This window comes from Oncorhynchus mykiss, chromosome 28 (assembly GCF_013265735.2).
Source record: "Oncorhynchus mykiss isolate Arlee chromosome 28, USDA_OmykA_1.1, whole genome shotgun sequence".
NCBI lineage: Eukaryota > Metazoa > Chordata > Actinopteri > Salmoniformes > Salmonidae > Oncorhynchus > Oncorhynchus mykiss.
Genome location: NC_048592.1, coordinates 7,420,001 through 7,441,410, shown reverse-complemented (window position 1 = coordinate 7,441,410; position 21,410 = coordinate 7,420,001). Strand labels below are relative to the sequence as shown.

The following is a 21,410-nucleotide window of genomic DNA, read 5'->3' as shown; positions in this document are numbered from 1 at the left end:
CTCTCTCCCTCATTTTTTCCCCCTCCATCTTTCTCTTCTCCTTGTCTTTCTCCCTCCTCCATGCCCTTTTTCTTATTGCCTCTCTCTCTATTCTCTCTTTGTCCTCTCCTTTCTTCCGGCTCGTTTCCTATATGCTAACCCCTATTCTCCCCCTCCCTCTCTCTCGTCTCCCAGGGGCAGCGGAGAAGAGTTCTAAGCATGGGGCGGAGGACCGAACCCAGAACATCATCATGGTTTTAAAGGACAGGATGAAGATCAGAGAGAGGAACAAACCAGAAATCTTCGAGCTCATCCAGGAAGTGTTTAGTGTCATCAAGGCGACGCACGGCACGCAGATGAAGCAGATCAAACAGAGCGTGCTCGATGGGACGTCCAAGTGGTCGGCCATGATCAGCATGACTGGTAAAACAAGGACTGGGATTGAGATTGAGATTAGATTTGGTAGGTGTTGGGATTAAATTTAGAATATGAGGGGGTGTTGGTTACTGACTGGCAGTAGGAACAGTGCATCAGTAGACTTGTCTTTGCCAACCAGAGAATAAATTATATTTTACATGTTTGCTTTTGAGTACTTTCTTTAGCATATGCTCTTATGCAAAGTGTTTTTGGTGTGTAAGTAAGGAGACTGAAACAACCAATTAGCTAATACACTCTGTGTGGTGTATGCCCAGAGTCTAATGGTGTGACTGTGTCCGTCTCTCAGTGCAGTGTGCACAGGGCCTTCAGGCCAAGGACAAGACTGGCTCCAGTGATCCCTACGTCACAGTTCAGGTGGGCAAGACCAAGAAGAGGACCAAGACCATCTATGGTAACCTCAACCCTGTCTGGGATGAGAACTTCCACTTGTGAGTACAGCGAGTGTGTGTCTGTCGGTCTGTGCGTGGCTATGTGTGGTTAAGTCTGACTTCATCTCGTAGCGAATGCCACAACTCGTCGGACCGGATCAAGGTACGCGTGTGGGACGAAGACGATGACATCAAGTCCAGGGTGAAGCAGAAGTTCAAACGGGAGTCCGATGACTTCCTGGGTCAGACCATCATCGAGGTCCGCACACTCAGCGGCGAGATGGACGTATGGTACAACCTGGGTGAGTGATGGAGGGGGAGAGAGGGAGTTTTGGGGAAAGAGATGGGTGGGAGAGGAGAGAGAGAGATTAAGGAAATGGACAGATGAAGAAGGAGAGAATGATCAGAAGAGAAGAGGGCATTAGAAGTCAACCCAATAGGATGTCTTGATGTGAGTGTGTTGGTGTCCTCTGACAGACAAGAGAACAGACAAGTCGGCTGTGTCTGGAGCCATCCGGATGCACATCAGTGTAGAGATCAAAGGAGAGGAGACTGTGGCTCCCTACCATGTCCAGTACACCTGCCTACACGAAGTAAGACCTACCATACCTCAACTTACCTTACCTACCACACACACTCTCTCTATTCCGCCCCCCCCCCCCACACACACACACCTCTAACAGCTTTTCCCCGCTGTGTGTGAAGCACCTGTTCCAGTACACTACAGAGGAGCAGAACAGTGGTGTGGTGAAGATACCTGATGCCAAAGGAGACGACGCGTGGAAGGTGTACTTCGAGGAGACTCCTCAGGAGATCGTGGATGAGTTCGCCATGCGTTACGGAGTGGAGTCCATCTACCAGGCTATGACGTCAGTACCATCACCATACAGAACACATACAGAGAGTTTGGAAATTGGTATTAACCAGAGACTTTGCTATACATAAATACATTTATACAATGGGTGGTTCTAATCCTGAATGCTGATTGGTTAAAACCGCATTCCAGCCTGTGTCTATTCCACAAGTTACCACCTGCTAAATCTATGATGTTAAAATGCCTATTTACTCTGTTCCATCTGACTGTGCAATCCACTGTCTCATCAACCCAGCCAGGCAATGTATACGTTTGATCTCCACTATAAAAACATCTAGACATTATCTCACATTTTTCTTAGACTAACATTTAGTTTTCAACAGCAGAGATTTGTATAAACCTTGCTGTCTGTCTCTCCTGACATTTGCAACATTGAATTTGAATATTTATAAAATCTCCTGCTGTCCCATAGTAATGAACGTATCGTGACAAGACAGACAGGCAGGCAGTGTTTCTCAGACAGTCAAAATCATGAATCACCTGGCATCATTTGTATTGACATATATAATGTCAATTGAAAAAAGGTCAAACAAAATGAAGTGCGGCTAGTTTGCAGTCTTTCCAGCTTCAGTTTGAAGTGATTGTGTTAGTTGGCTAGCTCCTCTGAACAACAATGTCCTAAAGAGAGAGTATATTTTCTACACCAGGTGAAATCGTGCAGCATTAGCTATGGATGTATCCAAATAAATGTCACTAGAAAAAAGTTGAAACAAATGCAACTGCAGCTACTTTGCTGTTATTCTGGCGGCACTGTTTGACGTGACATTAGTCGTAGTTGGCTAACTAGCAAGCATGGGATAAGAACGTTGTCAGCCAGTATGGCAATGGAACATTTAGAACGAACGACTGGGTCGCGTCCATAGATACAGAACAAAAAGACTGAACAAATGACCAGCCGGCTTGGGTAGCAACCCTAAATTTGTGTCAGGACTATATCTTGTGGAAGGATGAAATAGTATGAATAAATTAATAAAAATGCTGTTTTTATTGGAAATATGTAAATTATTATTTGAATATGTTGATAACCAGCTGTATAAAAGTGGAACTGACCCTCTACGGCTTTGCATTATTTTCCAGAGAACGCATAGAACCCCGAGTTGATTATCCCTTTCAGACCATTGCTATAATTTAACACATTTGCCGCTAGAAATGTATTCAACATCCACTGAAGTATCTAGCAAGTTTACTAGATAGCTACTGTAGTTGCTTTGGTAACCAAACAAACTTGCTAGTTTAGCCAACCAACCCATCAATCCTAGTTTGCTATTATGAAAATCAAACTAAAATCACATTTTATTTGTCACAGACCAGATGTTAATGTGAGTGTAGCGAAATGTAGAATGCTTCTGTTTATTGTTACAATGTCCGTTAGTTCGTGTGAGTACCTGTGCTGTGTGTTTTGGCTTTCGTACCATTGTGGATTGCACAGATGATTATGGGTCTCGTCCCGTCCCGTGCGTTAACTTCTCTGGGATATGTGGGACGCTAGCGTCGCCAACAGCCAGTGAAATTGCAGGGCGCCAAATTCAAAACAGAAATCTCATAATTAAAATTCCTCAAACATACAAGTATTATACACCATTTTAAAGATAAACTTCTCGTTAATCTAGCCACAGTGTCTTATTTCAAAAAGGCTTTACAGCGAAAGCACACCTTGCAATTATGTTTGGATAGCTCCTAGCCACAGAAAAACATACAGCCATTTTCCAACCAAGGAGATGTGTCACAAAACTCAGAAATAGCATTATAAATATTCACTTACCTTTGATGATCATTATCGGAATGCACTCCCAGGAATCCCAGTTCCACAATAAATGTTTGTTTTGTTCAATAAAGTATAATTTATGTCCAAATACCTCCTTTTTGTTTGCGTGTTTAGTACAGTAATCCAAATGTACAATGCGCGAGCACTTAGTTCAGACGAAAAGTCAAAAAAGTTATATTACAGTTCGTAGAAACATGTCAAACGATGTATAGAATCAATCTTTAGGATGTTTTTATCATAAATCTTCAATAATATTCCAACCGGACAATTCCTTTGTCTTTAGAAATGAAAGGGAACGCAGCTCGCTCTCACGGCCGCGCGCGTGATTTAGCTCATATGGCATTCTGTCAGACCCCTTTGTCAAACAGCTCTTATTCACGCCCCCTTCATAGTAGAAGCCTGAAACAAGGTTCTTAAGACTGTTGACATCTAGTGGAAGCCATAGGAAGTGCAATATGACCCCATAGACACTGTATATTGGATAGGCAAAGACTTGAAAACCTACAAACCTCAGATTTCCAACTTCCTGGTTGGATTCTTTCTCAGGTTTTTGCCTGCCATATGAGTTATGTTATACTCTCAGACATCATTCAAACGGTTTTAGAAACTTCAGAGTGTTTTCTATCTACTAATTATATGCATATTCTAGCTTTTGGGCCTGAGTAGCAGGCAGTTAACTCTGGGCACCTTATTCATCCAAGCTACTCATACTGCCCCCCCAGTCCCAAAGAAGTTAATCATTGTGCGCTTGTCTTATTTATTCAAGGTACTCCTCGTTATTTTGTTTGGGTTTCAACTCTGTGTTTTGTGTCGTGTTTGTTTGGTCTTTGTCCCTGTGCTTTTAAACTGCACACCGTAATTTGGGTGTAATAAAAAAAACTATTACGCATTCCTGAGCCTGTCTCCTGACTCATTCATACCAGCGTGACACAGCCCAATAGGATGCTCTCGATTGTGCATTTGTAAGTTTGTCAGGGTTTTGGGTGACAAGACAAATTTCTTCAGCCTCCTGAGGTTGAAGAGTTGCTGTTATGCCTTCTTCACCTCACTGTCTGTGTGGGTGGACCATTTCAGTTTGTCTGTGATGTGTACGCCGAGGAACTTAACATTCCACCTTCTCCACTGCTGTCCCTTCGATGTGGATAGGGGGGTGCTCCCTCTGCTTTTTCCTGACGTCCACGATCATCTTCTTTGTTTTGTTGACGTTGAATGAGAGGTTGTTTTCTAACACCACACCCTGAGTGCCCTCACCCTGTAGCTTGTCTTGTCGTTGTTGGTAATCAAGCCCACTACTGTTGTGTCGTCTGCAAACTTGATAATTGAGTTGGAGGCGTGCATGGCCACGCAGTCATGGGTGAACAGGGAGTAAAGGAGGGGGCTGAGCATGCACCCTTGTGGGGCCAGCGAAGTAGAGATGTTGTTTCCTACTTTCACCACCTGGGGGCGGCCCCGTCAAAGTCCAGGACCCAATTGCACAGGGCGGGGTTGAGACCCGGGGCCTCCAGCTTGACGATGAGCTTGGAGGGTACTAGGGTGTTGAATGTTGAGATGTAGTCAATGAACGGCATTCTTACATAGTTATTCCAGATGGGACAGGGCAGTGTGATGGCGATTGTTTCGTCTGTGGACCTGTTGAGGCGATATGCAAACTGAAGGGGGTCTAGGGTGGCCGGTAAGGTGGAGGGGATATGATCCTTGACTTGTCTCTCAAAGCACTTCATGACGACAGAAGTGAGTGCTACTGGGCAGTAGGCATTTAGTTCAGTTGTCTTTGCTTTCTTGGGTACAGGAGCAATGGAGGCCATCTTGAAGCATGTGGGGACAACATACTGGGATAGGGAATGATTGAATATGTCCGTAAACACAGCTAGTCTGAGCATGCTCTGAGGATGCGGCTAGGGATGCTGTCTGGGCCAGCAGCCTTGCGAGGGTTAAAATGTTTAAATGTTTTACTCATGCCGGCCACAGAGGATAGGAGGGGGGTGCAGTCCTTGTTAGCGGGCCGCAATAGTGGCACTGTGTTATCCTCAAAGAGGGCAAAGAAGGTGTTTAGTTTGTCTGCAAGCATGACGCCGGTGTCCGTGACGTGGCTGGTTTTCTTTTTGTAGTCCGTGATTTCCTGTAGACCATGCCACATACATCTCGTGTCTGAGCCATTGAATTGCGACTACTTTGTCCCTGTATCGGCATTTAGATTGTTTGATCGCCTTGCAGAGGGAATAACTACACTGTTTATATTCAGCCATATTCCCAGACCTCTTTAAATGCGGTGGTTCGTGCTTTTAGTTTTGCGCGAATGCCGCCATCAAAATGATCTTGAAGTGTGTATTCCGATTGGTCAGACCAGCGTTGAATGGTTCTAGTAACTGGTTCTTCCATTTTTTTTATACATTAGTATCAGCAGTTTTACAGGCTCCCAACCAATTGTGCCATTATGTGTTTTTTTCACGTTATTTGTAACTTATTTTGAATATGTTTCTGCCACCGTATCTTATGGCCAAAAATAGCCTCTGGATATCAGGACAGTGATCACTCACCTCGGATTAGACTAAGATTTTTTCTTCAACAAGCAGGACACACAGGACATTCTCCGAACACCTGACATGGCCAACATCCCAGTTATTTGCAAGAGGAAGAGACACAGGTACGGAGGACACAGAGTGGGGTGCCTCGTAAGGATCCGCAGAAGGCGTTACCGTTACCGTCAATATTACTCGCCAACGTGCAATCATTGGACAATAAATTAGACGAGGTACGATCACGAATATCCTACCAACGGGACATCAACTGTAATATCTTATGTTTCATGGAATCGTGGCTGAATTATGTCATGGTGACAGCTTGCGGGATATACGCTGCACTGGCAAGATAGAACAGCACGAGGGGGGGGGGGGGGGGGGGCAGTCTGTGCATATTTGTAAACAGCTGGTGCACGAAATCTAAGGAAGTCTCTAGATTTTGCTCGCCTGAAGTAGAGCATCTTGTGATAAAATGCAGACCGCACTATTTGCCTGGAGAGTTCTCAGCTATACTTTTCGTGGCTGTTTATTTACCACCACAGACAGATGCTGGAACTAAGACCGCACTCAGTCAGCTGTATAAGGAAATAAGCAAACAGGAAACCACTCACCTAGAGGCGGCGCTCCCTAGTGGCCGAAGACTTTAATGCATGGAAACTTTAAACAGTTCTACCTAATTTTTTGTTAAATGTGCAACGTGCATGTGTTAAATGTGCAACCAGAGGGAGAAAAAAATATATCTAAATCACCTGTACTCCACACACAGACTCGTACAAAGCTCTCCCTCGCCCTCCATTTGGTAAATCCGACCACAATTCTATCCTCCTGATTCCTGCTTACAAGCAAAAACTAAAGCAGGAAGCACCAGTGACTCGGTCTGTAAAGAAGTGGTCAGATGAAGCAGATGCTAAACTACAGGGCTGCTATCACAGACTGGAACATGTTCCTGGATTCTTCCGATGGCATTGAGGAGTACACCACATCGGTCACTGGCTTTATCAATAAGTACGTCGAGGACGTCGTCCCCACAGTGGCTGTATGTATATACCCCAACCAGAAGCCATACAAGCAACATTCGCACTGAGCTAAAGGGTAGAGCTGCCGCTTTCAAGGTGCGGGACTCTAACCTGGTAGCTTATAAGAAATTCTGCTATGTCCTCCGACGAACCATCAAACAGGCGTCAATACAGGGCTAAGATTGAATCGTACTACACCGGCTCCGACGATCGTCTTATGTGGCTTACCTCAAAGGGAAGCACTGCCGTGAGCTGCCAAGTGACACGAGCCTACCAGACGAGATAAATCACTTCTATGCTCGCTTCGAGGCAAGCAACACTGAGGCATGCATGAGAGCATCGGCTGTTCCGGATGACTGTGTGATCACGCTCTCCGTAGCCAACATGAGTAAGACCTTTTTAACAGGTCAACATTCACAAGGCTGCGAGACCAGACGGATTACCAGGACATGTGCTGACCAACTGGCAGGTGTCTTCACTGACATTTTCAACATGTCCCTGATTGAGTCTGTAATACCAACATGTTTCAAGCAGACCACCATAGTATCTGTGCCCAAGAACACGAAGGCAACCTGCCTAAATGACTACAGACCCATAGCACTCACGACCGTAGCCATGAAGTGCTTTGAAAGGCTGGTAATGGCTCACGTCAACACCATTATCCCAGAAACCCTAGACCCACTCCATTTTGCATACCTCCCAAACAGATCCATAGATGATGCAATCTCTATTGCACTCCGCACTGCCCTTTCCCACCTGGACAAAAGGAACACCTACGTGAGAAGGATATTCATTGACTACAGCTCAGCGTTCAACGCCATAGTACCCTCAAAGTGCATCACTAAGCTAAGGATCCTGGGACTAAACACCTCCTTCTACAACTGGATCCTGGACTTCCTGACGGGCCGCCCCAGGTGAGGAGGGTAGGTAACAACACATCTGCCATGCTGATACTCAACACTGGAGCCCTTCAGGGGTGCGTGCTCAGTCCCCTCCTGTACTCCCTGTTCACCCATGACTGCATGGCCAGGCACGACTCCAACACCATCATTAAGTTTGTAGACACAACAGTGGTAGGCCTGATCACCGACAACGACGAGACAGCCTATAGGGAGGAGGTCAGAGATCTGGCCGGGTGGTGCCAGAATAACAACCTATCCCTCAACATAACCAAGACTAAGGAGATGATTGTGGACTACAGGAAAAGGAGGACTGAGCACGCCCCCATTCTCATCGACAGGGCTGTAGTGGAGCAGGTTGAGAGCTTCAAGTTCCTTGGTGTCCACGTCACCAACAAACTAGAATGGTCCAAACACACCAAGACAGTCGTGAAGAGGGCACGACAACGCCTATTCCCCCTCAGGAAACTAATAAGATTTGGCATGGGTCCTCAGATCCTCAAATGTTCTACAGCTGCAACATCGAGAGCATCACTGCCTGTTATGGAAACTGCTTGGCCTCCGACCGCAAGGCACTACAGAGGGTAGTGCATATGGCCCAGTACATCACTGGGGCTAAGCTGCCTGCCATCCAGGACCTCTTCATCAGGCAGTATCAGAGGAAGGCCCTGAAAATTGTCAAAGACCCCAGCCACCCCAGTCATAGACTGTTCTCTCTACTACCTCATGGCAAGTGGTACCGGAGTGCTAAGGCTAGCAAAAAGAAACTTCTCAACCGTTTTTACCCCCAAGCCATAAGACTCCTTAACAGGTAATCAAATGGCAACCTAGGCTATTTGCATTGTGTTCCCCCCCCCCCACCACCCCTATTTTACGCTGCTGCTACTCTCTGTTTATCATATATGCATAGTCACTTTAACTATACATTCATGTACATATTACCTCAATTAGCCCAACCAACCAGTGCCCCCGCACATTGGCTAACCGGGCTATCTGCATTGTGTCCCACCACCCGCCAACCCCTCTTTTACGCTACTGATACTCTGTTTATCATATATGCATAGTCACTTTAACCATATCATCATGTACATACAGTGCCTTGCGAAAGTATTCGGCCCCCTTGAACTTTGCGACCTTTTGCCACATTTCAGGCTTCAAACATAAAGATATAAAACTGTATTTTTTTGTGAAGAATCAACAACAAGTGGGACACAATCATGAATTGGAACGACATTTATTAGATATTTCAAACTTTTTTAACAAATCAAAAACTGAAAAATTGGGTGTGCAAAATGATTCAGCCCCCTTAAGTTAATACTTTGTAGCGCCACCTTTTGCTGCGATTACAGCTGTAAGTCGCTTGGGGTATGTCTCTATCAGTTTTGCACATCGAGAGACTGACATTTTTTCCCATTCCTCCTTGCAAAACAGCTCAAGCTCAGTGAGGTTGGATGGAGAGCATTTGTGAACAGCAGTTTTCAGTTCTTTCCACAGATTCTCGATTGGAGTTTGCCTGAAATGTGGCACTGTACTTCCTCAATCAGCCCGACTAACCGATGCCTTTATATAGCCTCGCTACTGTTATTTTTCACTGTCTTTTTACTGTTATTTTTATTTCTTTACTTACCTACTGTTCACCTAATACCTTTTTTTAAAAATGTTTTTTAATTGCACTGTTGGTTAGAGCCTGTAAGTAAGCATTTCACTGTAAGGTTGTATTAGGCGCTTGTGACAAATACACTTTGATTTGATTAGATCCTGTTTGAGTTTCTGCCTTTAAGATGGTAGGAGCAAGATGGCGTCGTGGTCAGATTTGCCAAAGGGAGGGCGGGGGAGGGCTTTGTATGCATCGTGGAAGTTAGAGTAGCAGTGATCGAGTGTATGCTGATAGATTATGGAAGCCTTGTCCTCAAATTTGCTTTGTTTAAAATCCCCAGCTACAATAAATGCAGTCTCATGATATATGGTTTCCAGTTTGCATAAAGTTCAGTGAATTTCCTTGAGCGCCGTTTTGGTGTCTGCTTGAGAGGGAATGTACACAGCTGTGACTATAACTCTCTTTGGATATAAAATTGCCGGCATTTGATTGTAAGGAATTCTAGGTTGGGTGTTCAGAAGGACTTGAGTTCCTGTATGTTGTTATGATTACACCATGAGTCGTTACATCATGAAGCATACACCCCCGCCCTTCCTCTTCCCAGGGAGGTGTTTATCTCTGTCAGGTGAGATGCATGGAGAAGCCCGGTGGCTGATCCGATTCCGACAACATATCCCGAGAGAGCCATGTTTCCGTTAAACAGAGAATGTTACAATCTCTGATGTCTCTCTGGAAGGCAACCCTTGCTTGAATTTTGTCTACCTTGTTGTCAAGAGACTGGACACTGGCGAGTAGTATACTCTGGAGCGGTGGGCGATGTGCACGTCTACGGAGCCCGACCAGGATGCTGCTCTGTCTGCCCCTTCTGCAGTGTTGTTATTTTGGTTTGGCTTCTGGGATTAGATCCATTGTCCTGGGTGGTGGTCCGAACAGAGCATCCGCTTTGAGAATGTCGTATTCCTGGTCATAATGTTGATAAGTTGACATCGCACTTAGTTCCAATAGTTCTTCCCGGATGTATGTAATAAGACTTAAGATTTCCTGGGATAACAATGTAAAAAATAATACATACATTTTTTTTTTTTAAACTGCATAGTTTCCTAAGAACTTGAAGCGAGGTGACCATCTCTGTCGGCGCCATCTGGACTTTGCCAATAATGTTTTCAATTCGTCTTTTACTTTCAAATGCAGCTCAAACATAGAAAATGTAGTAATGAACTATAGCCATTGAATTCTACCGCGCAAATATACAGTGCGTTTTATATGAAAATAATACTGCTCTAGAATGCCGTTCAAACCAATCAGAAAGGAGTTTTCGACAATGCCATTGTATAATTAAGTGATAATGCCCCTCGAAGCCGGCGTTTGGAGGATATTGTGTCAGGTGCGTGAATGAGGACCCAAAAGCGAATTAACAAAATAGAGTTTCTTTAATGATGAAACACACGTAGGCTCAGATGGACAGGCAGATTCTGACAGGACAGGACAAGGTAGCAGCAAACACGACGATAGTCTGGTTCAGGCATGAGAAACACAAACAAGAATCCGACAAAGACAGGAGCAGAAACAGAGAGAGATATAGAGACCTAATCAGAGGGAAAAAGGGAACAGGTGGGAAAAGGGGTGAATGAGGTAGTCAGAGAAGACAAGGAACAGCTGGGGGAAAGAGGGGAAGAAACGGTAACCTAGTACGACCAGCAGAGGGAGACAGGGTGAAGAGAAAGGACAGAAACAAGACACAACATGACAATACATGACAGTACCCCCCCACTCACCGAGCGCCTCCTGGCGCACTCGAGGAGGAAACCTGGCGGCAACGGAGGAAATCATCAATCAGCGAACGGTCCAGCACGTCCCGAGAGGGAACCCAACTCCTCTCCTCAGGACCGTACCCCTCCCAATCCACTAGGTACTGATGACCACGGCCCCGAGGACGCATGTCCAAAATCTTACGGACCCTGTAGATAGGTGCGCCCTCGACAAGGATGGGGGGGGGGAAGACGAGCGGGGGCGCGAAGAACGGGCTTAACACAGGAGACATGGAAGACCGGGTGGACGCGACGAAGATATCGCGGAAGAAGAAGTCGCACTGCGACAGGATTAATGACCTGAGAAATACGGAACGGACCAATGAACCGCGGGGTCAACTTGCGAGAAGCCGTCTTAAGGGGAAGGTTCTGAGTGGAGAGCCAAACTCTCTGACCGCAACAATATCTAGGACTCTTAGTTCTACGCTTATTAGCAGCTCTCACAGTCTGCGCCCTATAACGGCAAAGTGCAGACCTGACCCTCTTCCAGGTGCGCTCGCAACGTTGGACAAAAGCCTGAGCGGAGGGGACGCTGGACTCGGCGAACTGAGATGAGAACAGCGGAGGCTGGTACCCGAGGCTACTCTGAAAGGGAGATAGCCCGGTCGCAGACGAAGGAAGCGAGTTGTGGGCGTATTCTGCCCAGGGGAGCTGTTCTGACCAAGACGCAGGGTTACGAAAAGAAAGACTGCGTAAGATGCGACCAATAGTCTGATTGGCCCGTTCTGCTTGACCGTTAGACTGGGGGTGAAAGCCGGAAGAGAGACTGACGGAAGCCATGAATTCTGAAAACATTCTCGATGATGATTTGTGCCGTCTCTTTAGCAGAAGGAAGCTTAGCAAGGGGAATAAAATGAGCCGCCTTAGAGAACCTATCGACAACCGTAAGAATAACAGTCTTCCCCGCTGACGAAGGCAGTCCGGTGATAAAATCTAAGGCGATGTGAGACCACGGTCGAGAGGGAATGGGAAGCGGCCTGAGACGGCCGGCAGGAGGGGAGTTACCGGACTTAGTCTGCACGCAGACCGAACAAGCAGCCACGAAACGACGCGTGTCATGCTCCCGGGTGGGCTACCAAAAACGCTGGCGAATGGAAGCAAGCGTACCCCGAACGCCAGGGTGGCCGGCTAACTTGGCAGAGTGAGCCCACTGAAGAACGGCCAGACGAGTAGGAACGGGAACGAAAAGAAGGTTCCTAGGACAAGCGCGCGGCGACGGAGTGTGAGTGAGTGCTTGCTTTACCTGCCTCTCAATTCCCCAGACAGTCAACCCGACAACACGCCCCTCAGGGAGAATCCCCTCGGGGTCAGTGGAGGCTACTGAAGAACTGAAGAGACGAGATAAAGCATCAGGCTTGGTGTTCTTAGAGCCCGGACGATAAGAAATCACGAACTCGAAACGAGCGAAAAACAGCGCCCAACGAGCCTGACGCGCATTAAGTCGTTTGGCAGAACGGATGTACTCAAGGTTCCTATGGTCAGTCCAAACGACAAAAGGAACGGTCGCCCCCTCCAACCACTGTCGCCATTCGCCAAGGGCTAAGCGGATGGCGAGCAGCTCGCGGTTTCCCACATCATAGTTACGTTCCGACGGCGACAGGCGATGAGAAAAATAAGCGCAAGGGTGGACCTTGTCGTCAGAGGGGGAGCGCTGAGAAAGAATGGCTCCCACGCCCACCTCTGACGCGTCAACCTCGACAATGAACTGTCTAGAGACGTCAGGTGTAACAAGGATAGGTGCGGATGTAAAACGATTCTTGAGGAGATCAAAAGCTCCCTGGGCGGAAACGGACCACTTAAAGCACGTCTTGACAGAAGTAAGGGCTGTGAGAGGGGCTGCCACCTGACCGAAATTACGGATGAAACGACGATAGAAATTCGCGAAGCCGAGAAAGCGCTGCAACTCGACGCGTGACTTAGGGACGGGCCAATCAATGACAGCTTGGACCTTAGCGGGATCCATCTTAATGCCTTCAGCGGAAATAACAGAACCGAGAAATGTGACGGAGGAGGCGTGAAAAGTGCACTTCTCAGCCTTCACAAAAAGACAATTCTCTAAAAGGCGCTGGAGGACACGTCGAACGTGCTGAACATGAATCTGGAGTGACGGTGAAAAAATCAGGATATCGTCAAGGTAAACGAAGACAAAGATGTTCAGCATGTCTCTCAGGACATCATTGACTAATGCCTGAAAAACAGCTGGAGCGTTAGCGAGGCCGAAAGGAAGAACCCGGTATTCAAAGTGCCCTAACGGAGTGTTAAACGCCGTCTTCCACTCGTCCCCCTCCCTGATGCGCACGAGATGGTAAGCGTTACGAAGGTCCAACTTAGTGAAAAACCTGGCTCCCTGCAGGATCTCGAAGGCTGAAGACATAAGAGGAAGCGGATAACGATTCTTCACTGTTATGTCATTCAGCCCTCGATAATCTATGCAGGGGCGCAGAGACCCGTCCTTCTTCTTGACAAAAAAAAACCCCGCTCCGGCGGGAGAGGAGGAGGGGACTATGGTACCGGCGTCAAGAGCTACAGACAAATAATCTTCGAGAGCCTTACGTTCGGGAGCCGACAGAGAGTATAGTCTACCCCGGGGGGGAGTGGTTCCCGGAAGGAGATCAATACTACAATCATACGACCGGTGTGGAGGAAGAGAGGTGGCCCTGGACCGACTGAACACCGTGCGCAGATCGTGATATTCCTCCGGCACCCCTGTCAAATCACCAGGCTCCTCCTGTGAAGAAGAGACAGAGGAAACAGGAGGGATAGCAGACATTAAACATTTCACATGACAAGAGACGTTCCAGGAGAGGATAAAATTACTAGACCAATTAATAGAAGGATTATGACAAACTAGCCAGGGATGGCCCAAAACAACAGGTGTAAAAGGAGAACGAAAAATTAAAAAAGAAATGGTTTCGCTATGATTACCAGAGACAGTGAGGGTTAAAGGTAGCGTCTCACGCTGAATCCTGGGGAGAGGACTACCATCCAAAGCGAACAAGGCCGTGGGCTCCCTTAACTGTCTGAGAGGAATGTCATGTTCCCGAGCCCAGGTCTCGTCCATAAAACAGCCCTCCGCCCCAGAGTCTATTAAGGCACTGCAGGAAGCTGACGAACCGGTCCAGCGTAGATGGACCGACAAGGTAGTGCAGGATCTTGAAGGAGAGACAGGAGTAGTAGCGCTAACCAGTAGCCCTCCGCTTACTGATGAGCTCTGGCTTTTACTGGACATGAAGTGACAAAATGACCAGCGGAACCGCAATAGAGACAGAGGCGGTTGGTGATTCTCCGTTCCCTCTCCTTAGTCGAGATGCGGATACCTCCCAGCTGCATAGGCTCAGCATCCGAGCCGGTAGAGGAAGATGGTAGTGATGCGGAGAGGGGGGCAACGGAGAACGTGAGCTCCTTTCCACGAGCTCGGTGACGAAGATCAACCCGTCGCTCTATGCGAATAGCGAGTTCAATCAAGGAATCCACGCTGGAAGGAACCTCCCGGGAGAGAATCTCATCCTTTACCTCCGCGCGGAGACCCTCCAGAAAACGAGCGAGCAAAGCCGGCTCGTTCCAGTCACTGGAGGCAGCAAGAGTGCGAAACTCAATAGAGTAGTCTGTTATGGATCGATTACCTTGACATAGGGAAGACAGGACCCTGGAAGCTTCCTCCCCAAAAACAGAACGATCAAAAACCCGTATCATCTCCTCCTTAAAGTCCTGATACTGGTTAGTACACTCAGCCCTTGCCTCCCAGATTGCCGTGCCCCACTCACGAGCCCGTCCAGTAAGGAGAGATATGACGTAGGCGATACGAGCTGTGCTCCTGGAGTAAGTGTTGGGCTGGAGAGAAAACACAATATCACACTGGGTGAGGAACGAGCGGCATTCAGTGGGCTCCCCAGAGTAACACGGCGGGTTATTGATTCTGGGCTCCGGAGATTCGAAAGCCCTGGAAGTGGCCGGTGGATCGAGGCGGAGATGGTGAACCTGTTCTGTGAGGTTGGAGACTTGGGCGGCCAGGGTCTCAACGGCATGTCGAGCAGCAGACAATTCCTGCTCGTGTCTGCCTAGCATCGCTCCCTGGATCTCGATGGCAGAGTGGAGAGGATCCGAAGTCGCTGGGTCCATTCGTGGTCGGATTCTTCTGTCAGGTGCGTGAATGAGGACCCAAAAGCGAATTAACAAAACAGAGTTTCTTTAATGATGAAACACACGTAGGCTCAGATGGACAGGCAGATTCCGACAGGACAGGACAAGGTAGCAGCAAACACGACGATAGTCTGGTTCAGGCATGAGAAACACAAACAAGAATCCGACAAAGACAGGAGCAGAAACAGAGAGAGATATAGAGACCTAATCAGAGGGAAAAAGGGAACAGGTGGGAAAAGGGGTGAATGAGGTAGTCAGAGAAGACAAGGAACAGCTGGGGGAAAGAGGGGAAGAAACGGTAACCTAGTACGACCAGCAGAGGGAGACAGGGTGAAGAGAAAGGACAGAAACAAGACACAACATGACAATACATGACATATTGACTAAGTCTCGGGCCTGACAACACCCGTGTCAATATATCCTCCAAACACCAGCTTCGAGGGGCATTATTACTTAATTATAGCATGGCATTGTTGAATACTCCTTTCTGATTGGTTTGAACGACATTTTAGAGCGTGCATTATTTCCTGAGCTACTTCAGTGGATGTTGAACACATTTCTACCTGCAAATGAACACATTTCTAGCAAAATATGTTCCATAGAACGCCTGGTTGATTATACCTTAAATAAATATATGTCTCTGGTTTTAACCTTACGTTAAGGAGAGAACAAGTATTATGTACCATCTACCAGTGTGTCAACCCAGACATTCTGTTTTTGACTGTGATAACATGTAACAATACAAAATACAACACACTTGAGACTACTGTGGGCTACAACCTACACTGGACAGACAAACGACAATATGTTTCATACCTAAAAATCCCAGTTAATATGAATATAATTATTAAATTGTGTGTCCACAGCCATTTTGCATGCCTGTCGTCTAAGTACATGTGCCCTGGTGTACCCGCGGTGATGAGTACCCTTCTGGCCAACATCAATGCCTACTATGCTCACACCACCCAGTCCACCAATAACGTCTCGGCATCAGACCGCTTCGCCGCATCCAACTTTGGAGTGAGTTCATTAGTGTGTACTTTTAGGGGCGGTTTCCCAGACACAGATTAAGCCTAGTCTTGGACCTAAAAGCTATTTCAATGGAGATTCTCTTTAGTCCAGGACTACACTTAATCTGTCCTGGAAACCAACCATTATTGTTTTAGGTTTACATTTTATTAAAGCTATTTCATTCAAAATCGTATGAACTGTGTTGATTAATTATGAATGGAAATGCCTTCTTAGAGATTAAATGATATGATAGAGATGACACGTGTTGAACTGTGCAGGTAAAGTAAAAAGGAAAGTAGTTTCAAAACCGGAACATTGTCCTGAGGGCCCTCAGCCCTAATACAGCCTCCAACCCCCATTTTCAAACAGTTGCCCAACCTACATCCCCCAACTGCCCAATCAGATTCACCAAACTAAGCTAGATCCTGTCCTGGGTTGACATAAGCAAAATATACACACATATACTGTCAGCTGAGATGATGTTACAATTTTTTCTCCTTTTTTTTTTATCTTGTCCTGTGTGTGTGCCCTGTGTGGGTAGAAGGACAGGTTTGTGAAACTTCTAGACCAGCTCCACAACTCTCTGAGGATTGACCTTTCCATGTACAGGGTAATATCAACTTTTTCTTTCACTGTTTTCTATTTTTCTTTTTTAAGTGTGTTAATTGTTTTGAGAGACTTTTAGAAGTGTTTTACTTAGCACAAACACTGGTTTATATTGTTATGTGTGAAAGTCACTGTTTTAGATTAGTCCTCTATTCCATTATAGGCAGTTTCTATTTTAGTTTTTTTTTCTTTGAATATTTTGTGTAATTAGATGTTTTTCTTCCAGTTCCATCTGTAAGACACTGTATACAGCCTGTTAGATGTCATTTTCTTGCAGTTGACATTATATTTATATTTTACTTTTATTCGACCCAAAGTTGAAGGGCATGATGGAGGAGATAGTATAATTTTATAGTAGTCTATTCTATCAATATAAACATTACTTTCTAAGTTGGATAGGCCTTCAACAAGCCATGTTTATTCTACCAGTCTTGTGATATCTGATCCTGTTTTTCAAGAACATATCTCTGTTCGTTACAGTGTTTGTGTGTTTCTACACTGTTTTCAAGTATATGTTTGTGTTTGTAGAATAACTTCCCGGCTAGTAGCCCTGAGAGGCTGCAGGACCTCAAGTCCACTGTAGACCTGCTGACCAGCATCACCTTCTTCAGAATGAAGGTGAACAAAACTCTTCATCTTCTTCTTCATCTCTGTTTCCTCAAGTCCTAGAGCTGGCCTTTGCCGGCCAACATTTTATTTCAGGAAAGAAGCAATATATTATGTGGATTCATAAATAGACTTACTTGCTAAGCTAGCTCTTGAGTAGCCACTGAAGACCACCCTGGTCTCCTGAGCTTACATTCTGTTTCACTACACGGATTCAGTGAAACAAACGCAGATCGCAGTGGTCAGGAGGGTTTGATCAGGCTAGTGCTTGAGGGTTAGGCAACATTTAGCACCAGTTAAGGTGTATGAGCCATATACAGTGCATGTTAGGCAACATTTAGCACCAGTTAAGGTGTATGAGCCATATACAGTGCATGTTAGGCAACATTTAGCACCGGTTAAGGTGTATGAGCCATATACAGTGCATGTTAGGCAACATTTAGCACCAGTTAAGGTGTATGAGCCATATACAGTGCATGTTAGGCAACATTTAGCACCAGTTAAGGTGTATGAGCCATATACAGTGCATGTTAGGCAACATTTAGCACCAGTTAAGGTGTATGAGCCATATACAGTGCATGCTAGGCAACATTTAGCACCAGTTAAGGTGTATGAGCCATATACAGTGCATGTTAGGCAACATTTAGCACCAGTTAAGGTGTATGAGCCATATACAGTGCATGTTAGGCAACATTTAGCACCAGTTAAGGTGTATGAGCCATATACAGTGCATGTTAGGCAACATTTAGCACCAGTTAAGGTGTATGAGCCATATACAGTGCATGTTTCCACATTTTGTTTCGTTATAGCCTTAGTCTAAAATGTATTAAATAAATAATAAATCCTCATAAATCTACACAATACCCCATAATGACAAAGCGAAAATAGGTTTTTAGAAAATGTTGCAAATATAAAGTATAAAAAAAACAAATTCCTTATTTACAGAAGTATTCAGACCCTTTGCTATGAGACTCGAGATTGAGCTCAGGTGCATCCTGTTTCCATTGATCATCCTTGAGACGTTTCTACAACTTGATTGGAGTCCACCTGTGGTAAATTCAATTGATTGGACATGATTTGGAAAGGCACACACCTGTCTATATAAGGTCCCACAGTTTACAGTGCATGTCAAAGCAAAAACCAAGCCATGAGGTCGAAGGAATCGTCCTTAGAGCTCGGAGAGAGGATTTTGTCGAGGCACAGATCTGGGGAAGGGAACCAAAACATTTCTGCAGCATTGAAGGTCCCCAAGAACACAGTGGCCTCCAAGGAATGGAGTGGAATGGAAAAAGTTTGGAACTCCTCCTAGAGCTGGCCGCCCGGCCAAACTGAGCAATCGAGGTAGAAGGTCCTTGGTCAGGGAGGTGTCAGTCTGACAGAGCTCTAGAGTTCCTCTGTGGAGATGGAAGAACCTTCCAGAAGGACAACCATCACTGCAGCACTCTACCAATCAGGCCTTTTATGGTAGAGTGAACAGATGGAAGCCACTCCTCAGTAAAAGGCACATGACAGCCTGCTTGGAGTTTTTCAAAAGGCACCTAAAACACTCTTAGCACATGAGAAACACGATTATCTGGTCTGACGAAGCAAAGTTTGAACTCTTTGGCCAGAATGCCAAGTGTCACATTTGGAGGAAACCATTGCCTGGCCAATACCATCCCTACGGTGAAGCATTATGGTGGTAGTATCATGCTGTGGGGATGTTTTTCTGTGGCAGGGACTGGGAGACTAGTCAGGATCGAGGGAAAGATGAACGGAGCAAAGTACAGAGAGATCCTTGATGAGAACTTGCTCCAGAGCGCTCAAGACCAACATTTTCTAAAAACCTCAGACTGGGGTGACGGTTCACCTTCCAACAGGACAACGACCCTAAGCTCACAGCCAAGACAATGCAGGAGTGGCTTCGGGACAAGTCTCTGAATGTCCTTGACTGTCCCAGACAGAGCCTTGACTTGAACCCGAATTAACGTCTGGATATACCTGAAAATAGCTGTGCAGCGACGATCTCCATCCAACCTGACAGAGCTTGAGAGGATCTACAGAGAAGAGCTCCAAATACAGGTGTGCCAAGCTTGTCGCGTCATACCCAAGAAGACTCGGGGCTGTAATCTCTGCCAAGGCTGCTTCAACAAAGTACTGAGTAAAGGGTCTGAATACTTGTGTAAAAGTGATATTTCAAATTTGCCAACTTTTCTAAAAACCTGTTTTTGCTTTGTCATTGTGGGATATTGTGTGTAGATTGATGAGGGAAAAAACAATTTCATCAATTTTAGAATAAGCCTGTAATGTAACAAAATGTGGAAAAAGTCTAGGGGTCTGAATACTTTCCGATTGCACTGCATGCTAAGCTAACTGACCTTTGAACTTACTGTGTGATCAGGTCCAGGAGCTGCAGAGCCCCCCCAGGGCCAGTCAGGTGGTGAAGGACTGTGTCAAAGCCTGTCTCAACTCCACATACGAATACATCTTCAACAACTGCCACGAACTCTATGGCAGAGAGTACCAGACAGACCCTGTAAGTGTGGTTGAGTATGTGTGTGCATGCATTTCTGTGTGTGTGTCTGACCCTCTCTCTCTCCAGGCTAAGGCTGACATTCCAGAAGAGCAGGGTCCCAGCATCAAGAACTTGGATTTCTGGTCCAAACTCATCACCCTCATCGTCTCCATCATAGAAGAGGACAAGAACTCCTACACACCCTGTCTCAACCAGTGAGTGTGTCTCTCTCTCTCTCTCTCTCCCTCCCTCTCCCCCTCTCTGAACACTGTTCTTCTGCCCCCTGTAGGTTTCCTCAGGAACTGAACGTGGGCATCATCAGTGCTGAGGTCATGTGGAACATGTTTGCTCAAGACATGAGATATGCCATGGAGGGTATGTGTGTGTGTTTGCGAGTGTGCATATGTGTTTTGTATCAATCAATAAGTCCCTAAACTAATGCTACCAACCTGTCTCTGGTTCCCAGAGCATGAGAAGAACCGCCTATGTAAGAGTGCTGATTACATGAACCTGCACTTCAAGGTTAAGTGGCTCTACAATGAATACTGTAAAGAGCTGCCCACCTTCCAGAAACGTGTACCTGAGTATCCAGCGTGAGTGTCTCTCTCTTTTTTTAATGGAAAGTCCATAAAAATATCTATATTTTGTGGGCTTGTTATCACATAATGAGATGATTTTGTGGACCCTTTCTCTGCCATCTCATAGGTGGTTTGAGCCGTTTGTCATCCAGTGGTTGGACGAGAACGAGGAAGTGTCCAGAGACTTCCTGCACGGTGCCCTAGTGAGGGACACAAAGGACGGGGTAAATTCACATCTGTTTCCTCTCTGAGATATCAGAAATAAATGAGCTATGTTTTGTATTACAGGCTTCTATTTGCATTTTTTTGTCATTTGCCCCGACGATACATCGCCATTGTAACTGCGTAGTCATTTCTCGATCATTGATACTGTAGGTTTATTACTTATTTGAGATACATTGACAGGATTTAAAACTCTTCAAAGTAAGTACCTTTACAAATGAACGGTGATGGATTGATTCAAATAAAGTCCAAGGTACTAAAGATCCTACTGATGTAGGTGTACTCCCAAACACCCAACAGAGAAAGGACTCCCCTGTCCTTCCCACCACACTCCCATCTGTACTTCCCTTTACTCAGCACCTAGTGGTCCAGGAGAGAGGAAGAGGCAGGTTAGAGGCTCCGCACAATCAATATATTGCCAATAACACACAGACATGAGACCTAACACACACTGCAGCCCTCAAGGAACTAACAAGCACTCACTGAGTAC

The 21,410-nt window shown here is 46.0% G+C and overlaps 1 protein-coding gene across 1 annotated transcript in view; it reads left to right on the top strand.

The window, feature by feature from the left end:
- The window catches only part of LOC110508422 (protein unc-13 homolog A), a 92,981-nt gene that overhangs the window by 63,334 nt on the left and 8,237 nt on the right, over positions 1-21,410 (top strand). Inside the window, exons 18-30 of the mRNA XM_036967078.1 lie at positions 175-402; positions 704-845; positions 918-1,087; positions 1,263-1,378; positions 1,491-1,654; positions 16,270-16,423; positions 16,956-17,024; positions 17,549-17,638; positions 20,007-20,141; positions 20,208-20,335; positions 20,410-20,495; positions 20,587-20,713; positions 20,826-20,922. Coding sequence (XP_036822973.1) covers positions 175-402; positions 704-845; positions 918-1,087; positions 1,263-1,378; positions 1,491-1,654; positions 16,270-16,423; positions 16,956-17,024; positions 17,549-17,638; positions 20,007-20,141; positions 20,208-20,335; positions 20,410-20,495; positions 20,587-20,713; positions 20,826-20,922 — 1,706 coding nt within the window. The remainder of the gene's footprint in view (positions 1-174; positions 403-703; positions 846-917; positions 1,088-1,262; positions 1,379-1,490; positions 1,655-16,269; positions 16,424-16,955; positions 17,025-17,548; positions 17,639-20,006; positions 20,142-20,207; positions 20,336-20,409; positions 20,496-20,586; positions 20,714-20,825; positions 20,923-21,410) is intronic.